Genomic DNA, 27,522 nt, shown 5'->3' on the forward strand with positions numbered 1-27,522 from the left:
AACAGAACTCTGCTGTTCCTTAAAAAAAAAAAAAAAAAAATCCCTAAAGTTATAAAACTGATATTGTGATCACACAAGCAAAAAACTAGCTTAAGTCTATGTGTAACAGTTAGTTACCTTTCATCTTTCAGCCAAATTTCATCCATCTTTTCTTGCCACTTCTCTGGTGGTGCTTCGAGCCAGGCATTGAAATATCTAACAATGCCTGGGTGCTCAAGCTTGGCTAAGGCTTTAACTTCTCGCATTACCTTTTCCCGAGCCAATTCCCTGAAAGAGAAAAAATATTTAAGGTGATGGATATTCCAATTACACTGATTTGATCTTTACAAATTATGTGACACGTACCCCTAAAAAACATAGATGCATTATATATTAATAAAAAAGGAAAATTAAAAAAATAAAATTAGCCTAAAAAAAAGAGAAAGTAAGACAACACTGAAGCCTGTTTATATCTGAAGTATTCGTATCCAATAGTGAAAACAGAAAAGTAATAAAATAGGATCCCTTCTTGAAACTAAAATTAGAAACATATGAGTTAGCCTAGGGTATACTTCTTTTTATTTTTTGAGATGGAGTTTTCCTCTGTTGCCTAGGCTAGAGTGCAATAACGCAATCTTGACTCACTTTCCTCTGCCTCCAGGGATCAAGTGATTCTCCTGTCTCAGCCTCCCAAGTAGCTGGGAATGCAGGCATGCACCAACATGCCCCACTATTTTTTTTTTTTTTTTAATTTAGTAGACAGGGTTTCACCATATTGGTCAGGCTGGTCTTGATCTTCTGACCTGAGGTGATCCACCCATCTCTGACTCCCAAAATGCTGAGGTTACAGACCTGGACCACTGTGCCCAGCCAGCCTAAAGTATACCTCTAAAAGGCCACACAAAAAATATTTCAAGTATTTCAATATTCAAGTATTTCAGTTTTGTTTTTTTTTTCCTTCTGGAAATAAATGCTACAAGTGCATCTACTGCACATGCAAATGAAAGTTTTCTTGGCTGACTAAAAACGAATCATTACAGACTCTTAAAGATTATTGCTTAACATTTGTTGTCAATGGGAGGACAAATAGGTATGAGTGAGATATTCAAAAGAGACCCTAGCATCTTCACTCAGGAACACGGAGAAGGTCCACTCCAAAAGCATACACATTACAACCTCATAAGCTTGTACTAAAATGTTGTTTGTATAAGCCTCAACTATACAATATCATAGGCAATGAAATTTTAACTAGAAAGGCATCTGGATTTTATCTTCTGCTTTGACAACTTTTCTGATGGACCTAATCTCACATTTCTAGGGATCCCACCATCCCCTGAGCAACACAAATAAATGCAAATTGCATCTATTTCCCTCCCCATGAGAACATCAGCTACTCTGATTTTTTTCCTCTGTGCTTTGTTATTGTTATGAATGTCCACCACTCTCTCATTCTAAGAATCCTAGCACATTTCTAAATTAACAACTTCTAGGTACTCACATTCAGTTACCAAATCCTATCAGCTCCTCCTTTTCAATTCCTTACACTCAATTCTTACTTTAGGACTAAACTGTTGCCAAAAAATCTAATGAACATTCCTGTCTCATGTCCTTTCCTTGCATCAGCCATCTACACGCTGCTACCAGAGTCACCTCCACTTTGATCACATTGCTTTTTCTACTCAAAGACCCAAATGTCTACAAAATAAGATACCAACTTATTTGCTTTTTCTACTCAAAGACCCAAATGTCTACAAAATAAGATACCAACTTATTTGCTTGGCATTTTAGGTGCTACAAGTTCTTTTTTTTTCCCTGAGACAGACAGAGTCTCACTCTGTCACCCAGGCTGGAGTATACTGATGCCATCTCAGCTCACTAACCTCCACCTGCCTTTTAATAGAGATGACATTTTTGTCATGTTGGCCAGGCTGGTTTCCCAACTCCTGGCCTCAATTGATCCACCCACCTAGGGCTCCTGAAGTGCTGGGATAAGCATGAGCCACTGTGCCTGGCCAATCTATCTTTTTCTTCCTCTCTTCCATCCTCCCCCATTCTTACCCTTTGCTCCAGCTATTCCAGAACTCTCACCATTCTCCATACCACCTCCACGTGCTTGTGAGAGCCTTTGCTCAGGCCATTTAATGCACTTGGCCATCCCTCCCATACCTGTCTCCTGAGGGAAAGGCTACTCTTGCACACCCAGAGCAAATGCCTCCATTTCCACAAAGTTTGACTTCCTTACTGCCTTTTGGCCACATCCACTCTTCTTCATGAGAAGTTATTAATACTTAATTGAGATGAGACAAAGGTCAAAATCTTCCTTGCATTGTATTTACTTGAGTACACATACAAAAGCACCAAAAAGGTACAAGCTTCTTGAGGGGAGAAACCTTGCTTAGTTTTTATAGCCTATGTAGTACCTGGCACATATGAATATTTAAACTACTCAAAAGTTATTTACCAAAAGAAAAAAATTAGTTCCCTAGTACCCAAACCATCCAATTCCTGTCCCTCCCAGACAGGAATTTGAAAAAACTGTGACTACCAGATAAGATGATAGCACAACAATTAGCATGCATTTAATCAACAATCAACAAGAGGCCAGGCATGGTGGCTCATGCCTGCAATTCCAGCAATTTGGGAGGCAGAGACGAGTGGATCATTTGAGGTCAGAAGTTTGAGACCAGCCTGGCCAACATGCTGAAACCCCATCTCTACTAAAAATACAAAAATTAGCTAGGTATATTAGCTCACGCCTGTAATCCCAGCACTTTGGGAGACCGAGGCAGATGAATCACCTGAGGTCAAGAGTTCAAGACCAGCCTGGCCAACATGGTGAAGCTCTATCTCTAGTAAAAACACAAAATTAGCCAGGTGTGGTGGTGCACGCCTGTAATCCCAGCACTTTGGGAGGCCAAGGCAGGTGAATCACCTGAGATCAGGAGTCTGAGACCAGCCCGGCCAACATGGTGAAACCCTGTGTCTACTAAAAATACAAAATTAGCCGGGTATGGTGGTATGTGCCTGTAATCCTAGCTACTTGGGAGGCTGAAGCACGAGAATTGCTTGAACCAGGGTGACAGAGCGAGACCCTGTCTCAAAGATAAAAAAAAAAAGAAGCAACAAGAGCCTTCTACATAGATAGAATAAAAGGTATTGCTAGAAACCTATCATCTTAAGCATCACACTGCTCTGAGTCAGAAATCATACTTCTAGGAATCTATCCTAAGGAAACAGATATTGTCAAAATGTATATAAAAAGATGATACAGCACAGTTTTTTTTTTTTTATGGTAAAGTTATTTCTAATTGTAACAAATTCGAAACCAAATTGTCTATCAATACAAAATGGTTAAATATGGAATGTGTATTAAATGGACTATTACCAAGCTATAAAATACTTTTAATATATTTTAGAATATTGTTAATAACATGAAAAATATAGAGGATATGACAAAGAAAGCAACAGACAAAACTGTACAGTACTGGCGACTGGCTACCAATTAGGTATATTTATGACCAGAAAACAAAATCAAGGCCAGGTGTGGTGGCTCATACCTGTAATCCCAGCACTTTGGGAGGCCGGGGCAGGCAGATCATGAGGTCAGGAGTTCGAGATCATCCTAACATGGTGAAACCCTGTCTCTACTAAAAAAATGCAAAAATTAGCTGGGCAAAGTGGCACGTGCCTGTAGTCCCAGCGACTCGGGAGCCTGAGGCAGGAAAATCTCTTGAACCCGGGAGGTGGAGGTTGCAGTGAGATGAGATTGCGCCACTGCACTCCAGCCTGGGCAACAGATTGAAACTCTGTCTCAAAAAAAAGAAAGAAAACCAAATCAAAAGGAAATCTCTAAATTAGCCGGGCGTGGTGGCGTGCCCGGCTAATTTAGTTATTACTGGGTAGAAATAATATAATTCAAATGTTTTTGTTCTAGTACTTTTCCTTAATTATACAAAAATATAGAATTATTTTAAAATGCGGCAATTTATTGAAGTCTATAGGAAAGTTCTGAGTTAAGAATCAAAAACAAGGACATTTAAAAGTAGGTAGAAAGCAACCTAACAACTTTTAGACAGCTGGTTACTTGGCAGCACTTAGAAACTAAGATTTGAAAGGTCTGAAACTGTGTTTTCTGTGGTGCTTACAGAGTATAGTAAGAAGGATATTTTACCCATAAGATTAGATCACATTGTGCTGATTTCAAGTTTACCAAAGGTACACCATTACCTATTGGGGAGACGGATCCTCTTGATAGCATAATTGCAGTCATCTACTTTGTTTTTAGCTTCAAAAACAACTCCAAAGCCGCCACGTCCCAGACATTGAATTGGTTCAAAATCAGTTAGATATCTTTAAAGAGAGGTAAAATTTATAAAAGTTTGCAACAGTTTTAAATTTTGTGGTAAGGTGAAAATCAGTTCAATCTTATGACACATAAAAATGTATAAATTCATATAACTCATCTTAATAAATAGTATATTTTGAATTTGATTAACAGCATTTTTAATTATTCTGTTTGTATAAATGAAGTAAACACACTGTTATCAATTTCCTAGAAAAAAATGTAAAATGAAAAATGTGTCTTTAATTGGGAATCTCTTGTTTTTTTTTTTTTTTTTTTAGACGGTGTTTCACTCTTGTTACGAAGAGCGAAGGCTGGAGTGCAATGGCGCGATCTCGGCTCACCGCAACCTCCGCCTCCTGGGTTCAGGCAATTCCCCTGCCTCAGCCTCCTGAGTAGCTAGGATTACAGGCACGTGCCACCATGCCCAGCTGATTTTTTGTATTTTTAGTAGAGACGGGGTTTCACCATGTTGACCAGGATGGTCTTGATCTCTTGACCTCGTGATCCACCCGCCTCGGCCTCCCAAAGTGCTGGGATTACAGGCGTGAGCCACCACGCCCGGCCTTGGGAATCTCTTGTTAATCACTTGTTCTTACAGCTATTGCACTACTGATGTGTGCTGTCCAATACTTCCTATCATCTACCAAAAGATCATATTCCTAATTCTCAAATCTTTTACATTCTCTCACATTTTGTATTCAATTACAGATAATGTATTTTGATCTTAGCTAATTAACTATAAATTTTATGGGAAAAATCAATCCTATTAATACCCAGGCATTATTTTAGCCATAAACCTTCCTAGGAACCAAAACTGATATGGGCTGGGTTTCCTCATGAAACCCAGTTTACTTACCACTGGAGGTACCAAGTCAGACAGAAGCCAACTTGCCATCTGTCACTTACAGGGGCCTCCACTCAGCAGCCTGTTTCTCCCTTTGGTGCTGACATCACAGACCTGTACTGTATAATCCGGTCAATTTGCACCATGCAAAAAAACCTCATAATTTCAAGGTTTTGCTTCTGCTTTCTGTTTCACTGGGATGGCCTTCCTCTTTGCTTTTAAAGAACCCTATTCTTCTTTCATTCTGCTCATCTCACCATCTCTGTAAGGCTTTCTTAGATCCCCATCTCGACTTTCCCATAACACTCTGCACATAATACTTTGAAGCATTTAAACTTAATCTTAATTTTTTGCAATTATTTGTAAGCAGCTCCCTTGTTCCACCACCACTGCATTATGGAGGCCATGAATGGAGAAAATCATTCTTGTTTCTCTTTGTATTTCCAGAGATTGGGCACTACCTGGGAAACCGAAAGTCTAACAAACGTCTGTTGAATAAATGCATTAATTAAGAAATGACTTACATAGTCATTAATTTAGTAGTTGCCTCAGCTGGTTAAAACATGGAGTTAAGAAGAAGCAATAGATTTCAACCTTCCATGGGCCAATTATCTTCATAGAGAATGAATAATAATAATCTGTATTCCTAAAAATAGCCAGTCAAGGTACCTCAGTAAAAATCAGTCTCCCCAAATGCAAAAGCCCACAAAGTTCATGTCCTACTTCTGGAGGGCCAACTGAATTATCTTGCTATATTAAGGAAAACACCTATATAAAAACAGATTATCTTCCAAAAAGAGTAACATCTTATATGTGGTTACAGACCCTAGAAATATAAGTATCAGCTTTGCTTAAGTTGTCAGCTGATAAATGACAGAGCTGGGATTTGAACTCATGACTAAATGAAGAGTTCATGCTCTTACCAGTGACTAGGACATTGGTGCAACGAAAAAACATTAGGTATTATTATAGAACTCCTGTATTTAAAAAAAAAAAAAAAGACCCAACAGCTGCATTCTTCATATTGAATAAAGTTAAAGAAAAACCTCATTTAAATCTAATTCAATTTTGAGTATATTATTCTAATTTTCTTGACAACAGTCTGACAAACACATCTTTATTCATGACACCACATATATTCTACTCCTGAAACCTCATCTACTTGCCGAACTCTTACTCACAATTTAAAATTCAATTCAAATATGGCTTCCTTTGTGATGCCTTCCTAGATTATCACAAACAGATTTAGTGATTTGGTTCATGACTTTTTTCTTATACGTTTGTTTGACCCAGTAGCATCTTTCTCACAGACTTTAAGCTTCTCTAGGACAGTAGCAGTCTTTTTATTTCTCCCAAAGACTGAAATATTGTCCTGCACACAGCTGTTCAGAATAAATGTTTAATGAACAACGAGTGTCTTCAGTAGTAGACTACCTCGTGGGAGTTGTTGGATTCTTTATTGTTGCCCTTTCTCTCACTGTCTGCTGGTGTTGACAGTCACTGACATATTAGTATTTTTATTAGCAAGGGTATTAAAGTAGCCTTTACCATTTGTTAATCACCTAGTAAATTTTGCTTTGTTTATGGAATTGACTGATTTTACCTGTTCCTCACCATCCTGAAGCAGCTGGTTTGATAGAAAGGTAGAATGGCCTTTTGAAGACTCCATTACACTGCCTGGTAGGTACCTCACAGGGCTGGGGCAAGGTTCTCCAGAAAGCTGTATATGCTCTGAATCAGTGTCTAATATGTAGCATGGTTTCTCCCATAGCCAGTATTTACAGGTCCAGGAATCAAGGGATGAAAATGGGAATGGCATCACTCACCATTACCCCCTGGCGATCCATTAGCAAAATTTTTGCTTCCTGCTCCTGTGACCTTATGGTTGGCTGGCCTAGAGGTCTTAGTCTAAGAGGGAGGAACACTTCCACCAGGAGATACAATGATGCCACTGAATTGGAAGTTAAGCCTGCTGCCCAGCAACTTTGAACTCCTCATGCCTTTGAATCAACAAAGAAGAGAGATACTGTGCTGGCTGGGTGACTAATCCTGACTACCAAGGGGAAACTGGATTGCTGCTTCACAATGGAGGTGTAAGAAAGAGTAGTTCTGAAATACACGAGATCCCTTAGGGATCCTTTTGTATAATCATGCCTTGTGATTACGGTCAATGGAAAACTACAATAATCCAATCCAGGTAGAACTACTAATCTCCCAGATCCTTCAGGACTGTGGATTTGGGTTACCTCATCAGATAAAGAACTACAACTAACAGAGGTGTTCTCTGATGGTCAAGGGAATATGGGATGGATAGAGCAAGAAGGTACTTATAAATACCAGCTGTGACCACATGACAGGTGACAAAAATAACTAATTGTCACAAATATTTCCTTAATTTGTTGTGAATATGCTTGTGCATCTATGTCTATATAGAAGTAGATATAGTGCTCGCTTTGGCAGCACATATACTATATAGAAGTAGATATATATAGATATATGCATATGTAGAAGGTATATATGTACATCTTGTCATTTTGGTTTCCTTGGAGAGCCTAATATACATATTTATTTATGATTTTCAGTCTTTTCTCCCATAAAATCATTACCCTAGATATTAAGTAGTATAATTCCATGTATTTTCCTTGTCCCTGTATCACTTAAGTGTTAAGAAGGATGCTGTCAAGACAAAGAGAAGAGTAGATATAATCCATGTGATATGAAAAATAAACCATAATACCATGTCGAGTATCGCAATGCATCAAAGGTGATATTTTATACTTGAGAGATTGCTAACAGTTTCTCTACTTTTATTTTACTTTTATTTAAACTGCCTACTTTTAGCTAATCCACTCCCCCTTCTGCTTTTAAAAACTATCTGTTCTGTTAGTGTTTTTTCCCCATATTTCTACTTCCTATTATGGCTAAAACAATAATGGAAATAAATGATTCAGAAACACGTGGAGATTTATATTATACTGTTATAAACACAATAATTATTATTTGGTACTATAAATGCTAATCCTAGTATATAACAGACCCTAAATGGCTAAGTTACTTGAATAAGAACTCAATTTGGTAGCTTAAATTCTATACTCCTATAATATTCTATTTTTATCTTTGTTAGGGTATATACCATTTTTAGTATATTTAAGTTACTCGAATTTATTGATTGATTGAGGGTTAAATCTATGTTTTATTTATCTAGATAGCCACACGTTAAAAAAAAAAAACAAGATCTTAGGTCATTTTTTCTTTGATTAAAATGGTTGCCATCAGAAGCTATAACATACATCTGTATTTTATAACACTCTTACCGTGATATATATCCAGAGTTTTTTATGTCATTCCAGCTACTGTCATTGGCTTCACCACTTACAGAATCATATTTATTTTCAGTTTGACACTGAGTTTCAGACTCCTTCCTTTGCTGATAAGGTGAAAAACAAAATTACCACCAGTACAAAGCTGAACTGAAGTTAGCTAAGATTCTTAGGTTATAAAATAAATAACACTGAAAAATAAATAAGTGACACTGAGAAAAACAAAAGCATTATGAAAATAAAATGCAGCATTATGCTTTATCATGAAAGAAAAACAGTTTATCTTCCCATTGCTAACCCTCCAGTCTTTGAGGGGATTTTGTTTCTTTATAATGTGGCTATGTCATATGTACAGCATGATACATAACTAGATAAAAAGAGAAAAACAGTGCACACATGTAAGCATAAATATAAACTCCTGGGCAAGAGTAGAGTGATTTGACAAAATGAGGTTAAAAAAACAAACAAACAAACAAAACCCAGTAACAACAACAAAAAGCCTAGAGTGATTTCTTTCCCAACCAACTTTGTAGACTGCATTAAAAATGCTTTCAATAAGGCCGGGCGTATTGGCTCACACCTGTAATCCCAGCACTTTGGGAGGATGAGGCATGCGGATCACCTGAGGTCAGGAGTTTGACACCAGTCTGACCAACACAGAGAAACCCTGTCTCTATTAAAAAAAAAAAAAAAAAAAGCCGGGCGCGGTGACTCACGCCTATAATCCCAGCACTGTGGGAGGCCAAGGCGGGTGGATCACGAGGTCAAGAGATCGAGGCCATCCTGGTCAACATGGTGAAACCCCGTCTCTACTAAAACTACAAAAAATTAGCTGGGCGTGGTGGCACGTGCCTGTAATCCCAGCTACTCAGGAGGCTGGGGCAGGAGAATTGCCTGAACCCAGGAGGCGGAGGTTGCGGTGAGCCGAGATCGCGCCATTGCACTCCAGCCTGGGTAACAAAAGCGAAACTCCGCCTCAAAAAAAAAAAAAAAAAAAAAAAAAAAAAATGCTTTCAATAACAGGAAATTAAATTAGGCAATGTCTCTTTACCAACCTCTCCTAAAAGATTTTCCAGAGGATGTTAATAATTATTATTGTCAAATGAGGGCACTGTGGGTCACCTGTTTAGTCACTGATTCAACAAATCTATACTGAGCTCCAATTATATGCCAAGCACCGTGTACGGGGCTGACAGGCTGGTGGCAAACAGTGTAGACTTGTCCTTGTCTTTAAGGATGTACAGTCTAGGCCAGGCGTGGTGGCTCATGCCTGTAATCCCAGGACTCTGGGAAGCTGAGGAGGGCAGATCTCTTGAGGCCAGGAGTTTGAGACCAGCCTGACCAACATGAAGAAACCCCATCTCTACAAAAAATACAAAAAATTAGCTGGGTGTGGTGGCACACGAGATCACTTAGGGATCTCTTTGTATAATCATGCCTTGTGATTAAGATCAACGGAAAACTACATTGACCTTAACCTCTGGGAGGCAGAGGCTGCAGTGAGATTGTGCCACTGCATTCTAGCTTGGGTGACAGAGTGAGACAAGTGAGACCCTGTCTCTGGAAAAAAAATGTACAGTCTAGAGAGAGAGAGAAATTAGGTATTACATATTAAATATTTTAGTAAATACTTTAATAAGGGAAGTACAGAGTATAGACATAGGCAGAAAATCTAACTCAGAAATAGGAGGTTAAAGATGACTTCCCAGAGGACATGACAACTAATTTCAAACTAAAAGATATTACCCAAGAGTTAATTATTTGGGAAGGGAGGGGAGGTGGGGAACAAGGCTCCAAGGCAAGGTTAGAAAGACGAGTGCTACCAGGGTCACCGAGAGCATGGTCTACAGGAAGGACTGAAAGAGGCTAAGCCTAGGGGCTGAGCATGGGGGAGAGGAGGAAGGAATTAGGGTACCAGTAAAGGATGGGTCATGAGCAGTCAGGATACGAGTCATTCAGAACCTTGCATGTTCTAAGGGTGGACTTGAGCATAACAACAGTGGGGTGAGGGGGGTCATATATTAGAAGTTTTTAAGCCCAGAAATGCAGCTAGAGTTAGGGTGTGGAGAATGGACTGGAGACAGCCTGAGGACTAGGGGCACAGAGGCCAGTTAGAGGCTATTTCAGTGATTCAGAAGAGGTGTGATGATGGTATTTGTGCTGGGGAAATGAAAACTGACAGACAGAGAAGGAGAAAAATTTGAAGACATCTAGAAGAAGAATTTGACAGAACTTGGTGACTGATAAGGGAGAAAAAATGATCCATGGTTTTGGTGACCACATATGGCAGTACTTTTTGTTGACAGGCTAGGGAGAGGAATGGGAATGGAAATGAGGACAGTCTGAGATGGCTCATTTGAAGTGTCTGTGTAGCACCTACTAGATTGCTGTTCTGGGGAAAGAGATATGGGAACCATTAGTATATAAGAAGGTTAGAGCTGGGAAAGCAGGGAAGACCATCCAAGGACAGTTTGTGGGATGAACACTGAAAAGAGGGAGCCCTAAGGAAAACCAACAATTACTGAGAGAATGAGAAAGATCAGGTCCTAAAGCATCCACATCACACCCAAGGAGACCAGGGGAGCATGGTGTCAAGGAAGCCAGGCAAGAAAGGTCAAAGGGAGATGTTCAACAGTGTCAAATACAAAGAGGTTCAGTTAGATAAGGACTGAAAAATGTCCATTACATTTAACACACGGAAGACCACTGAGAACTTTGGCAAGAGTAGCTTCGGTGGAGCAGTAGAGGTGGAAGCCAGGCTGCAATGGGTTGAGGAGTGAATGGGAGGTGGGGAAATGGAAACCAGAGAGTAAGCAACAGTGATTCTTACCCTGTGAGGATGAGGATGGAAAAGCCTGCGCACAATAAACGTTGTTGCTATAATACAAAACAAAATCGTTGCAACTATTTCTTTCCACCAGTGTAAGAGGAGAACAGGATCCTTTTTGCGGATATTCTTGTTGTAATTTGGGTTGTCGAAGAACCTGACTGTGATCTGTGTGCTTCGTTTGTTCCTTTCCCTCTTGTAGTATGGTAGATAATAACCATTATCTTCAAATAGAAACATAAAAGGGTTTTTTTTTTTAAGGTAACACAAAATAGGCCCATCTTTATTAACATGTATTTATTTTCCTATGAGTGATCACACTAATTCCTTTTAAGTTTCATCTTAAACACATTTTAAATATATTAATTTGTCTATTTTTTCTCCCATAAACATAGATATTTTCCTTTATCCTATAAGCATATTAAATTTTCTTTGTATTAAGTAGTAAGACTCTTGAGGGCTACTCCATTCATAACCTCATTAATAATTCAGTTCTTTAAATACAAGAATTTATACTCAATCTTCTTTCAAGATATTTTTAGCTTTCCTTTTGCTTGGTTATCAATAAGACACCAAATTTTACCACCAATTATTCTTTATAAAATGAAAGGAAAACATCCATGCTGTTTGGTTCAGTTTGGGCTATCAAAATGAGTTTGTCTCAAAAAAACGGCCTCTCTTTTCTTGTTTTCTATTTTGTATTATGTTGTCAGATTACACAATTCTCTTTTACCTTGTCTTTTTTTTCTGAGACAGGGTCTTGCTCTGTTGCCCAGGCTGGGATGCAGTGATCTTGCCTCACTGCAACCTCTGCCTTCTGGGCTCAGGTGATCCTCCTGCCTCAGCCTCCTTGAGTAGCTGGGACTAGAGGTGTGCACCACAATGCCTGGCTAATTTTTTTATTTTTAGTAGAGACAGGTTTTCACAATGTTGGCCAGGCTGTTCTTGAACTACTGACCTCAAGTGATCTGCTCATCTTGGCCCCCCAAAGTGTTGGGATTACAGGCGTCAGCCACCATGCCTGGCCTACCTTGTCTTTTGATCAATATCAAGATAAAGGCTGCTGTTTTTAGTTCAGAGCTGTTTTTTTAAAAAAAAAAAAAAAAAAAAAAAAAAAATCGATTTAGCCAGGCGTGGTGGCTCAAGCCTGTAATCTCAGCACTTTGGGAGGCCGAGGCGGGTGGATCACAAGGTCAAGAGATCGAGACCATCCTGGTCAACATGGTGAAACCCCGTCTCTACTAAAAACACAAAACATTAGCTGGGCATGGTGGTGCGTGCCTGTAGGAGGTTGAGGCAGGAGAATTTCCTGGACCCAGGAGGCGGAGGTTGTGATGAGCCGAGATCCCGCCATTGCGCTCCAGCCTGGGTAACAAGAGTGAAACTCCGTCTCAAAAAAAAAAAAAAAAAATTGATTTAACTTACATAATAACTTTCCAGTGCTAGCATCTAGGGTAACTGATGAGTTTATGTATTTACCTGATGCAGATTTGGTGACTTCTTAATTGCACAACAGTTTAAAAGACTTTCATATCTGAATATATCCTAACTTTAAAAAACTGCTGCTTACTACGTAGAAATGTATTTCATGCCAAATTTCACCTATTCTTGATTTGCACTAATTTCTCATGTCTGAGTAAGAAATTAAAATAACCTCATTGTGTATCATTTTCATGTAGTTTTATGAAAAACACATTTTCTTCATTATACAGGTTACCATACAGTCTACATAATATAGGCTGATAAATAAAAGCTAATAACCAGAACTAATGTTTACTGACACTATGTACCACACATGATGTTAACTGAGACTTTGCATGCATTATCTCATTTAGGCCTCACAACAACTCAATACATAGATAATAGGATTATTATCATAACTTTACAGATACAGAAATTGAGACACAGGGGTGCTAGATGTGCCCAACCTAGCATGTGGCAAAAATGGGACATTCAACCCTGGCAACCTAACTTTGGAACTTGTATGGTTAGTAATCATTCATGAAATGGTCTCTCAAGATATTTTATTTTCTATACTCTAATCAACTTTTCTTCGTTTGAATTCTATAAATTAATTTTAAATTAAAAAATAAAATAAATAAAACAACATTTTCACTTACCATATGGATACTGCAAGATTGAAAGTGCACCATTACTGTACTCTTCATGAGAAAACTTATCATTACTAAGACATTTGTCAAATTCATCAGATCCTACCAAGACAGGAGTTCTGGAAGGAGAATCTAAAACAAAATTATTATTTTCTTAATAATAACATTTCTTAAGTCTTAACTGTTATTACTTTAATAAAAATGCATAGGTTCAGTAATTGAATAAACTGATGTTTGACGATAATTCAGTTCAAACATATAAGTTAAACAAATGGCCCAGGGCTTTTGTCTTTGAAAAGCACATAGTCTTACAGAGAATGTGAGTCATTTAAACAATTAAAATATAATATGACATGTGTAGTAAAAAACACATACAAGGTATAGAAAGATAATGAAAGAAGTAGTGTTCAGTATTTGATTTCAATTCATTCATGTCTCAAAGAATATGATGTGTTAACCAGATAATTCTTACCTAAATAGTCTTAACATAAATATGTTAAGAGCTAAATGTTAGTTAGGCATAGTCAGCGAACAATTAAGAGTTTTCCTAAGTTTCTAAAAATGTTAACAAAATAGAGAAATATTTTATTAACATTTTTATAGAAGCAACTGCTGCTTCTTAGAAATAATGCTCTAAATGATAATAAAAATTCACTATTAACATGTGAAATACCATCATGGTTTATCAATAAAATATAAAGTATACAGCAGCTCTTATCTCTGCAATACTCAAAACTTGGGCAAAGATAGTCAGGATTAAGTCTCTGAACACTAACAATATTTATAAAAGCTTACAATTCACTTACGAATTAAGGGTTTCCATTTGATTGTTGGCAAAGGAATAATTGCATTTTCATTACTGACAGATTCCAAAGCCTTGGGACTTGTAGGAAACTTTTCTGAAATTCTGACTGATGACTGCAGATACAGCTGGCCCCTATACATTCCTGAATCAACCAGAACATTGTCAATTATGCACTGTTTTTAAAAAAAAGGTTTTTTTATTAAATAAAATTACTTTAATTCCAGTTATTTCTACATATACTCAAAACTCCCATCAAAGAAACATGCTTGAAGCATTCAAAAATAAACTCAATGGTTATTCATCAAAAACAGGGACAGAAAGTTATTAACACACAAGGTCCATATGATGTTTCTCACTGAATAATAGCACATTTTCAGTAATACAGGAAAACGGTTCCAGTAGAAAAATTCAAAGATAGGAAGTCATTGTACTCTCATGAAACAAATAGCTTAGACTAAGTAACTTTCTCCTTAAGAAAGTTTACCCAAACACCTATAATTCTAGAAATATGGCTAACAATTCAGTCAAATACTATCATAACATACATGACATGTTATTCCTTCAAATTCTTGCTTTTCATTCAGACTGACAGGTGGGTGGCACACTGAGAGAACTTATAGAATTTTATGAGTACTTGATGATCCAAGCTAGTTCAAATAATTAGATTCAAGAGTTTTCAAAAATTTCTTAGATTAAAGGCTTTCAACTGCCCAGAAGCACACCAAAATTTTATTTTTTAGATCAGTTGTACAGATGCATTTATAAAAAAGAAATAAACCTAATCTTAAAGAGGGGAGCGGCACAAACTGATATGGATGCAAATACATATATAGGAAATTGTAGACTTTGAGGATATATAGCTAACCACATAAATGTACTTTATATGTAATTACATATAATTATATATGTAAAAATAGATAAGAGTGTTGCCCTATCATCCAGGTAGGAGTGCAGTGGCATGATTATAGTTTGGGGTAGCCTTTAACTCCTGGGGTCAAACGACACTCCCACCTCAACCTCCCAAGTAGCTAGGATTACAGAGGCGTGCCACCATGCCCAGCTAATGAGTAATTTAAAAACATATTATATAATAAGAATATTTCTAAGCCTTTCTAATATAGGTTTCAGAGAAAAAGAATGTAGACAGTAATTTAAAATTTCAGAATTGGGCTAGGTGCAGTGGCTTAAACCTGTAATCCTAACACTTTGGGAGGCCAAGGCAGGCAGATCACCTAAAGTCAGGAGTTCAAGACTAGACTGGCCAATGTGATAAAACCCCATCTCTACTAAAAATACAAAAATTAGGCGGGCATGGTGGTGGGTGCCTGTAATCCCAGCTACTCAGGAGGCTGAGGCAGAAGAATTGCTTGAACCTGTGAGGCAGAGGTTGCAATGAGCTGAGATCACACCATTGTACTCTAGCCTGGGTGACAATAGCAAAACTCCATCTCCGTTAAGAAAAAAATTTCATAATTGGACAAATGGGAAAGTAGCAGGAATGGAAATCAATGTATAAATCTTAAGGGCAATCTAAATCGGAGATGATATTAGGATTTAAACTACTACAGGCAGTCCTGAAGTAGGAAGGAACAATGTAAGAAGACAATCTAGATGCCAATATGTACTACCATTAGATGAGATACATTTACTCACCCAAGTAAACACTGTTTTCCGTGGCTCCTCTGGCAGCTTCTACAATGTCTTCTTCATCTTCTAAAACATCATCATTAGATGTATAACTTGTATCATCAAAAAGACTGATGGGAATGACTTTCCCATCCTTAACTAACCAGGCAGATGCAATTGGAGTACAAAACTAAACAAAAAGGGAAAAAAGATCTTAAATAATTTAAGCAGTAGTTATGTAGTTCCAACCCATAAAAGACCATTTAAAAATCACACATTTCAAAAATCAGCACAGAGAACAAGCTGAGAGCCCCAAGTGGCAGTAATTTCCTTCCGCTCAGTAAGTTTGGTCAAACTGGGAGAGGAAGAAACATATTTATAAAACTTCAGGGGTGTTAGGTACCTGGTACTCCCATTTCAGATGTCCTCCCTTCTTACTGAATGCCACAACCTTCCAGTCAGCAACTGAAACTTTTATCACTATGTCCATTATGGCAGCTTCCTGTTCTTCCACATCTGAAATAATTTTAGACTCTTCTCTGTTCCCATTGGGTTTAAAGGTGCTTTCAATAAATCCAGCTCTAGTTTCCATGTCTGGAATATACCGAAGTTCAAAGTGTCCAACACTGAAATTCCACCTTAAATTTACAAAGATGTGTTTTAGAAATTTACATTTAAATAAACGGACAAAATAACATAGAAGTCTTCTAGATTGAAGAAGCAAATACTAAAATTATGTGATGAGGAAAAGAACAACGCAACATAACCTTCTGGAAAGGAGTGCTCTGCTGATTTATGCCACAAGAGGGCCCACAAGAACTCTGTCCTGACCCTTCAGACACAATGGTTCTGAGGGCTGTGGACTGACTGATGTGTCCCTTACAATAGCTAAGGGATAGATTTTCTCTCAAAAAGGTACAAATGTTTCACTTCTACATCAGAGTGATTTTCCCAAAACACATCAATAAATGTCACCTTTCCTAAGTAAGTTGCAGCAGCCTTATCCATGAAGTGGCAATAATAATATTTCCTCTATAATTAGTATTTAGAAAAATCACTCAATTATTGAGAGTATAGCGTCTTATCACTTAGATATAAAATGGCATAGTTAAGAATTCTGACATTTACTGAAATAATTATATTTTAATGAATCATGGATCTTAGGATCCCAGATCCTTCCTATTCTAGTAACTCAAAATTCTGTTAAGTTGGACATCTGCTGCTATGGTGGCTAAGCTCCCAGTGAGCACTCTAACACTTAAAAAAACAAAATCCAGCCAGGATAAAGAAGGTTAAGTTGTCTGCAAATGCAAAGCCCTATTCATAGTCCAAAGCAAAAAGAATAAATGCATTCTTAACTGAGTTTGAGAGAACAGTTTTCAGGAAAGGAAACTGAATTACACTGCATCAGGTCAGACAAAACTTGAAAGTCTGGTTCAGCTTCAAAAAATAAAGATGGAATCTAAAGTTATTTTTATACATAGGTAATTCAAAACTTAAATATTAGGTTTAAAAAAATCAAGCATGTGATATAAGATCAGCATATCTAATCTAGGTATCACATTTTAAAATCACATATTTAAATATAAAAATTACATAAGGGGCTCATTATTTAAAGAAAGAAACAGAAAGGTATTAGGCTAAATGTTTTAGTACTTCAAGAAAATTGAGTAAAATGATTATTATTTTAAAATTGGGATAATCAGACAAACTATGAAACCATCTACGAGACATAATTAGAGAGTCAAATAGGTTCAAGCTCAAAGAAACACATTAATTTTGTCTTAACATCTTTCTGTATTCAAATAACTTCGAGTGATGAGGTTGCTATAAAAATACCATTTACTTGAGACTAAACTAATAGTCATCACATGGGAACCCCTGTGGTTACCACATTCTGAAGCATATGGTGAGAAGTTCAGTTTAGAATCTGTTAATAACCATGAAACCATTTTTATTTTAGGGACCACATAAGATCACCTGAGGTCGGGAGTTCGACAGCAGTCTGGCCAACATGGTGAAACTCCATCTCTACTAAAAATACAAAAATTAGCCAGGTATGGTGGCACGCACCTATAATCCCAGCTACTCGGGGGGCTGAGGCAGGAGAATCACTTGAACCTCAGAGGCGGAGGCTGCAGTGAGCCAATATTGTGCCAGTGTACTCTAGCCTGGACAACAGAGCGAGACTTCATCTCAAAAAAAAAAAAAAAAAGTTTTTAAGGCAACAAAATAGTTCAAAAAATCTCCACAAACAGAAATCTAATAAATTTTGGTATTAGATGTATTTCTAAATAATACCAACAGCAATACTATCTGAATACATACTTCTCATTGCCACTGCGAGGTCCAACAGCTCTAACAGTTTTTTGGGTGCGCTGTAGAAGCAGGATGTCTTCCTCTTGTTCCATTTCATCACCATCCCATTGGCGACAACCCAGAGCTGAACAGATATACCTCACCTGAAAAGACAAAATTAGATACAAAATTAGTAAAAGAATACAACTCATAAGAGATAAGAAATATTAAAATAATCTCTGTAATTTTTAAAAAGTGAAAGGAAACTAAGGAAATGTGCATGAAGTACTCAAGTAATAAGAAGCATCAGTTTGACACTAACTCCTAAAATGAGTTATTTAGAACCATGACAGTACCAATGAATATTTATTTCAGGGAATGATTTTAAGGATTTACATAATTTTAGCCTTGCTTTGGGGATTTCCATGGAATATACAAGAAGAAATGGATAGGCACTTGTGATAGCTTTGTAGCAATACCATTAATAAAATTTCAGGTGAGTTTAAAAAAAAATCAACCTTAGAGTTTCTGTATAACAGAAGTATTTGGTTTTTAAAAAATTTGAAACTTTTGATAGCTTTTTGTATTCAAAAGTAACTCCCTCAAACTTTCACTAAAAGAAAAAAGGAAGACTTAATATGATCCAAACTAAAATCCTCATGAAAAGAAGCATACCTTCTATAATATCAGAATTATGTAGCAGCATATCAAATCAGAAAACCAGGTGATTGGGTTCAATCACCTGTTTGTTTACAGACAAGACTACTGAAGTAAACAGAGATTGAAGTGCTTGCTCAAAAAATGGCCAGACAGGATGGCATGGCCTCCTTAATACAATGCAGATACACGTGAGTGGAGAAGGCAGAAAAGCATTTGCAAGAGCGAGAAAGTGCTATGGGCCTAACACTTAGATAAGGAATTTTTACAGTTGAAAAAATCAAGAGTAAAAAGATCATGTTTCTATTCTTCCTGATTTTAGTCCAAGGAAGAATATAATGTATATAAAATGTTTACATGTCAAGGTGTTAAAGGGTTACAAAGATTTTTATTTTTTACCTTTTAAGAAAGGATGTTTTTATTTATTTATTTTTGTTATTTTTTTAAAGTGAAGTCTCAGTCTGTTGCACAAATTGGAGTGCAGTGGTATGATCTCAGCTCACTGCAACCTCCACCTCCCGGTTCAAGTGATTCTCATATCTCAGCCTCCTGAGTAGCTGGGACTACAGGCATGCATGTGCCACCATCCCCAGCTAATTTTTTTATTTTTAGTAGAGATGGGGTTTTACCATGTTGGCCAGGCTGGTCTTGAACTCCTGGCCTCAAGTGATTCAACCACCTTGGCCTCCCAAAGTGCTAGAATTACAAGCTTGAGCCACCTGCCTGGCTGAAAGGATGTTTTTAATTAGTTACTCTTAATAATGGATTTATAAGACCTAATCTTAGAAGCAGATTATGTTATAATTATATCTCAAGAGCTAATGTTGGAGAAAGTCTAGGTTATTAACAGCATGACTTTGTTGTCAGATAGATCTTGGAAGTCTCTGAACCTTTAAAGTCTCAGTTTCTTCATCTATAAAATGAGTGCAAACTTTCCTTTTGGATCAGCTTATTATAGGATCAAACTATATAAATGAGTAGTAGCAATTATTCTTATCATTAGGATTATTATTAATCTTTAGAAGGTTCTTCATCTGTCAAAATGAAGAGCCAAAAAAAAAAAAAAAAAAAAAGTTATCCTTAGGAAGACTGTAAGATTGCAAAATAATGTATAAAAAAAAGCACCTGAGGCTGGACACAGTGGCTCATGCCTGTAAACCTGGCACTTTGGGAGGCCGAGGTGGAGTTAGAGACCAGCCTGGCCAACATGGTAAAACCCTGACTCTACTAAAAATACAAAAATTAGCCAGGCATGGTGGAGCGTGCCTGTAATCCCAGCTACTCAGAAGGGTGAGGCATGAGAATCACTTGAACCCACTTGAATCTGAGGGGGCGTGGAATAGAGCTGAGATCAGCCTGGGCAACACAGTGACACTGTCACACACACACACACACACACACACACACACACACACACACACAAAAAAAAAAAAGCACCTGAGACACAGTAAACCATATTTATTAATTCTCTCCCTCCTGCTATTCCTGGCTCTGCCATTTATTGTTACTAGTTTCCCCTTCCCACATCACAGTTCTCTTATTAAAATAAATGACAACATCAGGGGAAAATTACAATAAACCCCAACTAGTAATAAGTATAGTTTAATAAATTATTTTTTCGATCTTAATTTATTCTGATTTCCCCAAAGTAAATTCAGCATTTTCACTTACCTTTCCACTATATGCACTGAGTCCATACGTAGTAAGAGATTTTCCTCCAACCAAAACAACATCATCTCCAAATTTATAAGAAGATTCAAGAAGTGATTCAACTGTGAAAGGAACTGTTTCCATACTCTCACGGTCTCGGTCCCACTGGAAGAGGTCTCCATCCAGGGAAGGAATGATCATCTTATTCCCAAATACCTAAAACAGAAGCAACTTTTTAAAGGGCTATAACTTTAATTATTTTTTTCTTATTTCTCCCAGAAAAATAAAAGGGTCATATGGTTTAAAGAATAGTAATTAAGAGCTGGAGCCTTGAGCCTGATGTACTCCAGCCTCCTTCTGAGTAGCACATGACACAGCACAGTACATCAACCAAAAGCAATTTAAAAGAGCTGTCAACCACTCCCAGGCCCTACACACAGTATTCCAGTAAAGTTTTTCTCAAACTCAGTTTACCATGGGCCAAGAGGGTCCCATAATGGTAGGTAAGCTACCAGAAGAGAGTTTTATGATCAAGTGAGTTCAAGAAGAGGTTACTATAGGAGCTCTTATAGCCATTAACATGTTAACATGTAATATGATTTTCTAGTAAATAGACAATATGTGCAGTATTTTTCTAGGGCTATTTTTATCAAGGCCGATTACTGTCATAGACTCAGCTCCAAGGAACACAGGTTTGGAGATATTGCCTCAAGCAGTATCCCATCACTTCTTGTATTTGCTTTCTCAAATCTGCAATGAGCTAGAAGCCTGGTAACCAAGCTTACTGGTTTTGTGTTCTCAGTTGCCCTTCCTTCTTTTAACAATGCTTATGAAGGGCCTACCTATGGCTGGCACATTCTGATGGTTGGGATAGATCAGTGAGCAAAACAAACAAACCACTGCCTTTGTGAAGCTTAAACTCTGGCGTCACAAGACAAACAACTTAGTAAATAAGTAAATTATATGGTATGTTGGGTGCTAAATGCCATTAAAAAAATGGAACAAGATAAAGGAAGAATGGTAAATATGCATGGGGTGGAGTGGGGATTATCAATAAAGAACTCAGGGTAGACCTCACTGAGAAAGTAACATTTAGGCAAAGTCTTAAACATGAGAAAGTTAACTAGGCCAGGCCAGGCTTTGCAAAGGCTCTTAGATGAAGTAACCCATCACGTTTGAAAAACCACAAGGAAAGTGAACAGGCTGAGAGGCAAGGGTGGAGGTAGAGAAAGCAGGCGGAAGATAAGAGATTAGTTGATAGGCAGTTGAGCTGTTTAAGGTGGTCAGGTTTGGGATATAATCAAAAGCAAAGCCAACAGGATTTCATAGTGGATTCTCTTTATGGCATGAGCAAAATAACGGAGTCCAGGATAATTCCAAGCTTTCTGGCCAAGAATATCTTATCTCTTCAGTAAGAGTTTCAGTACATGTCTTTGTGACATTGACCTCTGCATTTAAAAAATGTATAAGTTGATCTACATCAATTAATGACACAACTATTTTCCTGATTATCCAGGCTCAAAACTTTAGGAAGCCAGAATACAAAAGAAGTATGAGTTAACAAAATTTCTCTCCATAGTTTTTTGTTCTTTAAGCAGCAGAAGCCTTTCTTTAAAGTGATACTTACTTGAAACCTTGCATCCAGTAACTGAGAGTTCTCATTTGGTGTTCAACTCACACATCTACATTGCCCCCAAACCTGGGGTTTTGGAGGACAGAGTAAAACACCACTATTCCAATTCATTTCTTTCTTTCATTTTCCAGGTCAAATCCTTATTAGCTTCTGCCTGAGCTACTATAATAGCCTCTTTACAGTTCTTAAGTGGACATTTCCTTAGTCTTCTATGTATCTTTCAGATTAATCTCTTTGAGTCTCAGTTAAGCTTGTTATGACACTATTAAAAAATCTTCAACATCTATTATCTTCTTAATAAAGACACCAAATCCTGAAGATCCAAAATCCTTTAGAGGACATTCAAGTCCTCTAAATCTGACCTTAAACAAACCTTTCATGCCTATCTTTTACTTCTCTCCAAAGTAATCAGGCATTACTTTGAAATGCCTGATTAGAAATCAGGGGTAGAAATCAGGCATTTATTTAAACACAATATTTAATTTTACTGATGTTGTTCAGTTAGGTCATTGACAATGTCATTTCTTCTCTCTGGAACATCCTTCTATACCAACTCTGTTCACAGAAATCCTATCTGGCTTTCAACCTAGCATCATATATATTTTTGCTTTGAAATCTAAGGAAATTTTGGCAATGTAAGTTTGCTGATAAAAATCTTCCCATTCCTTAAGTTTGCTTTTTGTTGTAACTATAATCTGAGACGCCATGATATGCTAACAAATTGTTCACTGTACCTCCAAGAAACACATATCAGGTCTGCTAATCTTTATACATTTATATTTATACAGTAGCTGTAAAAGTAGTGTGCTCATACTGGTGCCTAAATTTTGTTATCTAATTCCATTCTCCACCAAAAGCAACCAGGGCTCCTCAAAGAAATGGTGGATTCCAGGGCTAGGGCAGGGTAGATGCAAGATGAGACTTTACCATCTTATTCTTTCAAAAAGCAAGGATGTGCTCGAAAAGGGTGGGGGCATGCCACTGGCCAAATCTGGGACAATTTAAGCACCAAAATAATTAAGTACTGAATTTTAAAAAACAGGAATTCACACGTTCATACCAATAGCAAACAGATAAATAAATAATATATGAGGGAAAAGGAAGGGCTGGAGTTCTATAGTCAAACTCAAGACTGTATCATTAAATGAAGGTTTACCATAATTCTAGACACTAAAAATTCCTAACTATTCCTATTTACTGAAAACAACATTTGATTTTGAATAAGTTCTCAAGTGACATTGGTATGTACCTTACCTAATTCATATTACCTTAGAGTCTTAGCATTACTACTTTATTCTTTGTTTCCTTCTATTTCTTGGTAATAGGTAACAAATTTTATTGTCAAAAATTAAAACCTTTCTATCTTTTGTAAAATCTCCAACTTGAAGTTGCCATTAGAACAAATTTAGGTCACATTATGCACGTAACCTATAATAACAATATGTAGTATTTAGCCAATATGATCTTCTATTTTGAGTTACATATCAGATAGAAAATCAAGTATTTACCATTATCTACCTCCATATTATGTTAAATATTCGATATTTTATCAGAAGACTAGATTCAAATTATAATAAAGTTAAAAATAGATATTTCAATTGGTCATCTCAACAGCAATATGAGGTTAAAGTACAAACAGGGAAAGCAGGTGTGCATGACTAAAAGAGGAAGAGGAGTAAGTGTGTCTGCAGCAAACAGCGTTTATTATTTCCTCTTATTTCTTCTTCCATTAAAAACCTCTTTTTCTCTAAAGCAGTAGCAGGTCCTTAGGGAATACAATGTCCCCTAAGTGCAAAAATCAACTGTCAAAGTAATATAGAATAAATTCCGTTTCTGCCCTAAAGATGATCTCTGCACCACCAAAAGTAAAACCAACCAACCTTATCTTCAATCAAAAATATAGTTTAAAGAACCAAGAAGATTTGATATGATTGACCATACTGAGAAAACTGCCTTATTTTAAAAGTTAAACGCTCAACAGCATTAACTCAATAAATGCAAAACACAAAACAACAACAAGGCATTATGATTCAATAATGAATCATCATGTCATATTTCTGGATTATGATTTTAAAAGTTCACTTTTAAATAGCTGCTCTTCACTAATTGGTTGCTTATGAGTCATACACATGGCTGCTGACCTTTGTGCCAATCTTTGTCAAGTCTTTCAGGATGCATATGTGAAAGCAGATGGAGCTTTTCCTTGAGAGCCACAGAAGCAATATATGCATGCAGTTCAGGTACAGAGATGACATCACCCTTCAAAATAGCATTACCTCACCCCCTAAGCATAGGAATGAGTCACCCGTTAGTCAGCTGCAAATCTCTTGATAGAAAAAAATTTAGGTTACGGTGATGCATTTTCACATCCCACTGATTTGTTCATGTAAGCAGCTATTTGTTCTGATTCGCTGCTCTGCATCTTAAACTCACTGTGTGACTTGCTTCTCCCTTAAGTCATTTTTAAAAGTCTAAATTTTTGTATTTGTTTTCTTTTTTTCCCCGTGTTCATAATTTAAAATAAAAGTTGCTAGCAAACTCAGTACCAAAGATCCAGAGTCTATGTGTCTTACCACAAAGCAGTTTAGCAAAGTAATTCAGTTTCTTAACAAAATCTAAGTGGTACAATGAATACCATGGCACATGTAATCAGAGACCTCTATCTGAAATTGAAATGTGATAATAAGAGCCTTAATTTTCAAATGGAGAAAAGAATTTCATATGAGAAAATAAAGGAAGTACTACTACTAAAATGAGCACCAACAGCAATAAAAAACAAAAATTCCTCTAACTGTAAGAAAAAAATGTTTCCCATTTGATACTTCCCTATTTTTCTATGCAGCCAACCCCTCTCCCCAGCTGAGTCACATACTTTTTGGGGTACACTCAACTTTATTTTAACTTGTTATAAAAAATTTCAAGCATATAGAATGTAAAGAGATTAATAAATCCCCAAGTATCTATCATGCAGTTTCAACGATTATCAACATTTTGCCAACTGCTTCATCTAGCTCCACTTACTTACTATATACTTGTTTATTGGGGTAAAATCATCAAAATTTCAAATTTCCCCTATTATCTCAAAGATCTACTTTATGATGAGGAATTCCAATTCTACGTATCACATCTGATTCTTTTTCCCCCACAAATGAGCATCTTTTACCCCCACAAATAAGCTTCTTTTACCCCCTTTGTTATGCACTGATTTACTTGAGAAACTAGATTATCTGTCCTACAAAATGTCCCACAGTCAGGATTCTACATGTCATTTAACTTGTTCCTTTGTTTCCTGTATTTCCTGAAAAGTATGATTAGACTTGTAGTTTTGATCTGATGCAGGTTTGTTTTGACAAGAAGACTTCATATCTGGTGCTATGCACTTCCTATTATATTAGGGGTCTACAAACTACAGCCCCTGGGCCAAATCCAGCCCGATGCCTGTTTTGTGAGTAAAGTTTTATTGGAACACAGTCACATACTCATTCATTTATGTATTTGTCTATGACTGCTTTCTAGCTGCAACTAGAGGGCACGTTGTCCTCAAAGCCAAGAATAAGTATCATCTGGCCCTTAACAGGAAAAGTTGGCTGGCCGCTGTGATATACCATATTAGGAGGCACATAGTGTTTGCATGCCCCACTTTTAATGATGTTACTATCAATTACTTGAGTTTGGGGGAGTCAGCCTGGTCCCTCCATTTAAAGTGTCCCATCAACTTTTTATCATTTTAGTATTGCTTGAGGGCCTACTATTTCAACAAAGGAACTAAAATAGCAATTTCTAATTTTATCATTCCTTTTGCATTTATTAGTTAGGACTTTTCTATAAAGAACTTTCCCTCATACAGTTTTGGGAGCCAGATTTGCACACATTAAATGCATTTTATTGATTAATGACTCAGGCATTAAATACTCTCAAATTTCAAAAATCGTATCCAGAAGCAACTCACCCACTATAAAATTGAAAATTAAAAAGGGTGAGATCAGTGTGTTCCCTAACCAGGAAAGAAGAAAAAGGAACACATTGGCCCTGATAGTTAACAAAAGCCAAGTTCTGTGTATAAGCTAAGAAGTGGCAAGGTTTAGAAAGGAGAAGGAAGGTGACAAAAAGAGTGTGGCGGCCGGGCGAGGTGGCTCAAGCCTGTAATCCCAGCACTTTGGGAGGCCAAGGCGGGTGGATCACGAGGTCAAGAGATCGAGACCATCCTGGTCAATACGGTGAAACCCCGTCTCTACTAAAAATACAAAAAAAATTAGCTGGGCATGGTGTCGCATGCCTGTAATCCCATCTACTCAGGAGGCTGAGGCAGGAGAATTGCCTGAACCCAGGAGGCGGAGGTTGCGGTGAGCCGAGATCGCGCCATTGCACTCCAGCCTGGGTAACAAGAACAAAACTCCGGCCCAAAAAAAAAAAAAAAAAAAGAGTGTGGCAAGATCCAAACTCACTGAGTGTAGAGACAAAGAAGAATGAACATAGGCCATGAAGGAAGGGTGTAAAACACCAACTATCCTAGAATATTTAATTAAAGGGACACATATCCCTGCCCCACCTAGGAACCCCAGGGAGCATTTCTAGGATAATACAGTAACTGATGCTTACAATGATGATCCCAAGGAATAAATAAAAAGCTATAACTCATTAAGATTGGGAAGATGTGAAATACATGAATACACCATTAATGTTCTCACTTATAAGTGAGAGTTGAACAATGAGATCACATGGACGCAGGGAGGGGAGCAACACATACTGGGGCCTGTCAGAGGGTAGGGTGGCAGAAGAGGAGGGAGAGCATTAGGACAAACACCTAACGTATATGGGGCTTAAAACCTAGATGATGGATTAATAGGTGCAGCAAACCACCATGGCACATGTATACCTATATCTATGTAACAAATCTGCACATTATGCACATATATCTTGGAACTTAAAGTATAAAAAAAATCCAAAAAAAGAAAAATATGCCACTAAAAATGCTAAATTGTTGAATTTTTTATTATCTGGAAGTCTCCTTTGCCTAGAACAATTACTTTCCTAGCCATATTGGCTGTTTTGCAAACCAAGATGATGGGGCAACATCACATATCCAAAACACAAAATCAAAAAAAAATTTTTTATTTTTTTTTGAGATGGAGTTTCACCTAGGCTGGAGGGCAATGGTGCAATCTCAGCTAACTGCAACCTCCGCCTCCTAGGTTCCAGCGATTCTCCTGCCTCAGCCTCCCGAGTAGCTGGGATTACAGGCATGTACCACCATGCCCAGCTAATTTTGTATTTTTAGCAGAGGTGGAGTTTGTCCATGTTGGCCAGGCTGGTCTCGAACTCCTGACCTCAGGTGATCTGCCCACCTTGGCCTCCCAAAGTACTGGGATTACAGGCATGAGCCACCACACCCAGCCTGAAATAAAAATGTATCCACACCAACCAGCT

At 37.4% G+C, this 27,522-nt stretch overlaps 1 protein-coding gene across 1 annotated transcript in view; it reads right to left on the reverse strand.

The window, feature by feature from the left end:
- The window catches only part of EIF2AK3 (eukaryotic translation initiation factor 2 alpha kinase 3), a 75,705-nt gene that overhangs the window by 21,219 nt on the left and 26,964 nt on the right, over positions 1-27,522 (reverse strand). The window contains exons 3-12 of the mRNA XM_032243638.1: positions 20,484-20,678; positions 18,186-18,319; positions 16,261-16,495; positions 15,885-16,047; positions 14,233-14,373; positions 13,436-13,558; positions 11,319-11,539; positions 8,483-8,595; positions 4,207-4,329; positions 118-267 (exon numbers count right to left, since the gene is read on the reverse strand). Coding sequence (XP_032099529.1) covers positions 118-267; positions 4,207-4,329; positions 8,483-8,595; positions 11,319-11,539; positions 13,436-13,558; positions 14,233-14,373; positions 15,885-16,047; positions 16,261-16,495; positions 18,186-18,319; positions 20,484-20,678 — 1,598 coding nt within the window. The remainder of the gene's footprint in view (positions 1-117; positions 268-4,206; positions 4,330-8,482; positions 8,596-11,318; positions 11,540-13,435; positions 13,559-14,232; positions 14,374-15,884; positions 16,048-16,260; positions 16,496-18,185; positions 18,320-20,483; positions 20,679-27,522) is intronic.

The sequence above is a fragment of the Sapajus apella genome, unplaced genomic scaffold, assembly GCF_009761245.1.
Source record: "Sapajus apella isolate SASKATOON/1434 unplaced genomic scaffold, GSC_monkey_1.0 scaffold52, whole genome shotgun sequence".
Taxonomy (NCBI): Eukaryota; Metazoa; Chordata; class Mammalia; order Primates; family Cebidae; genus Sapajus; species Sapajus apella.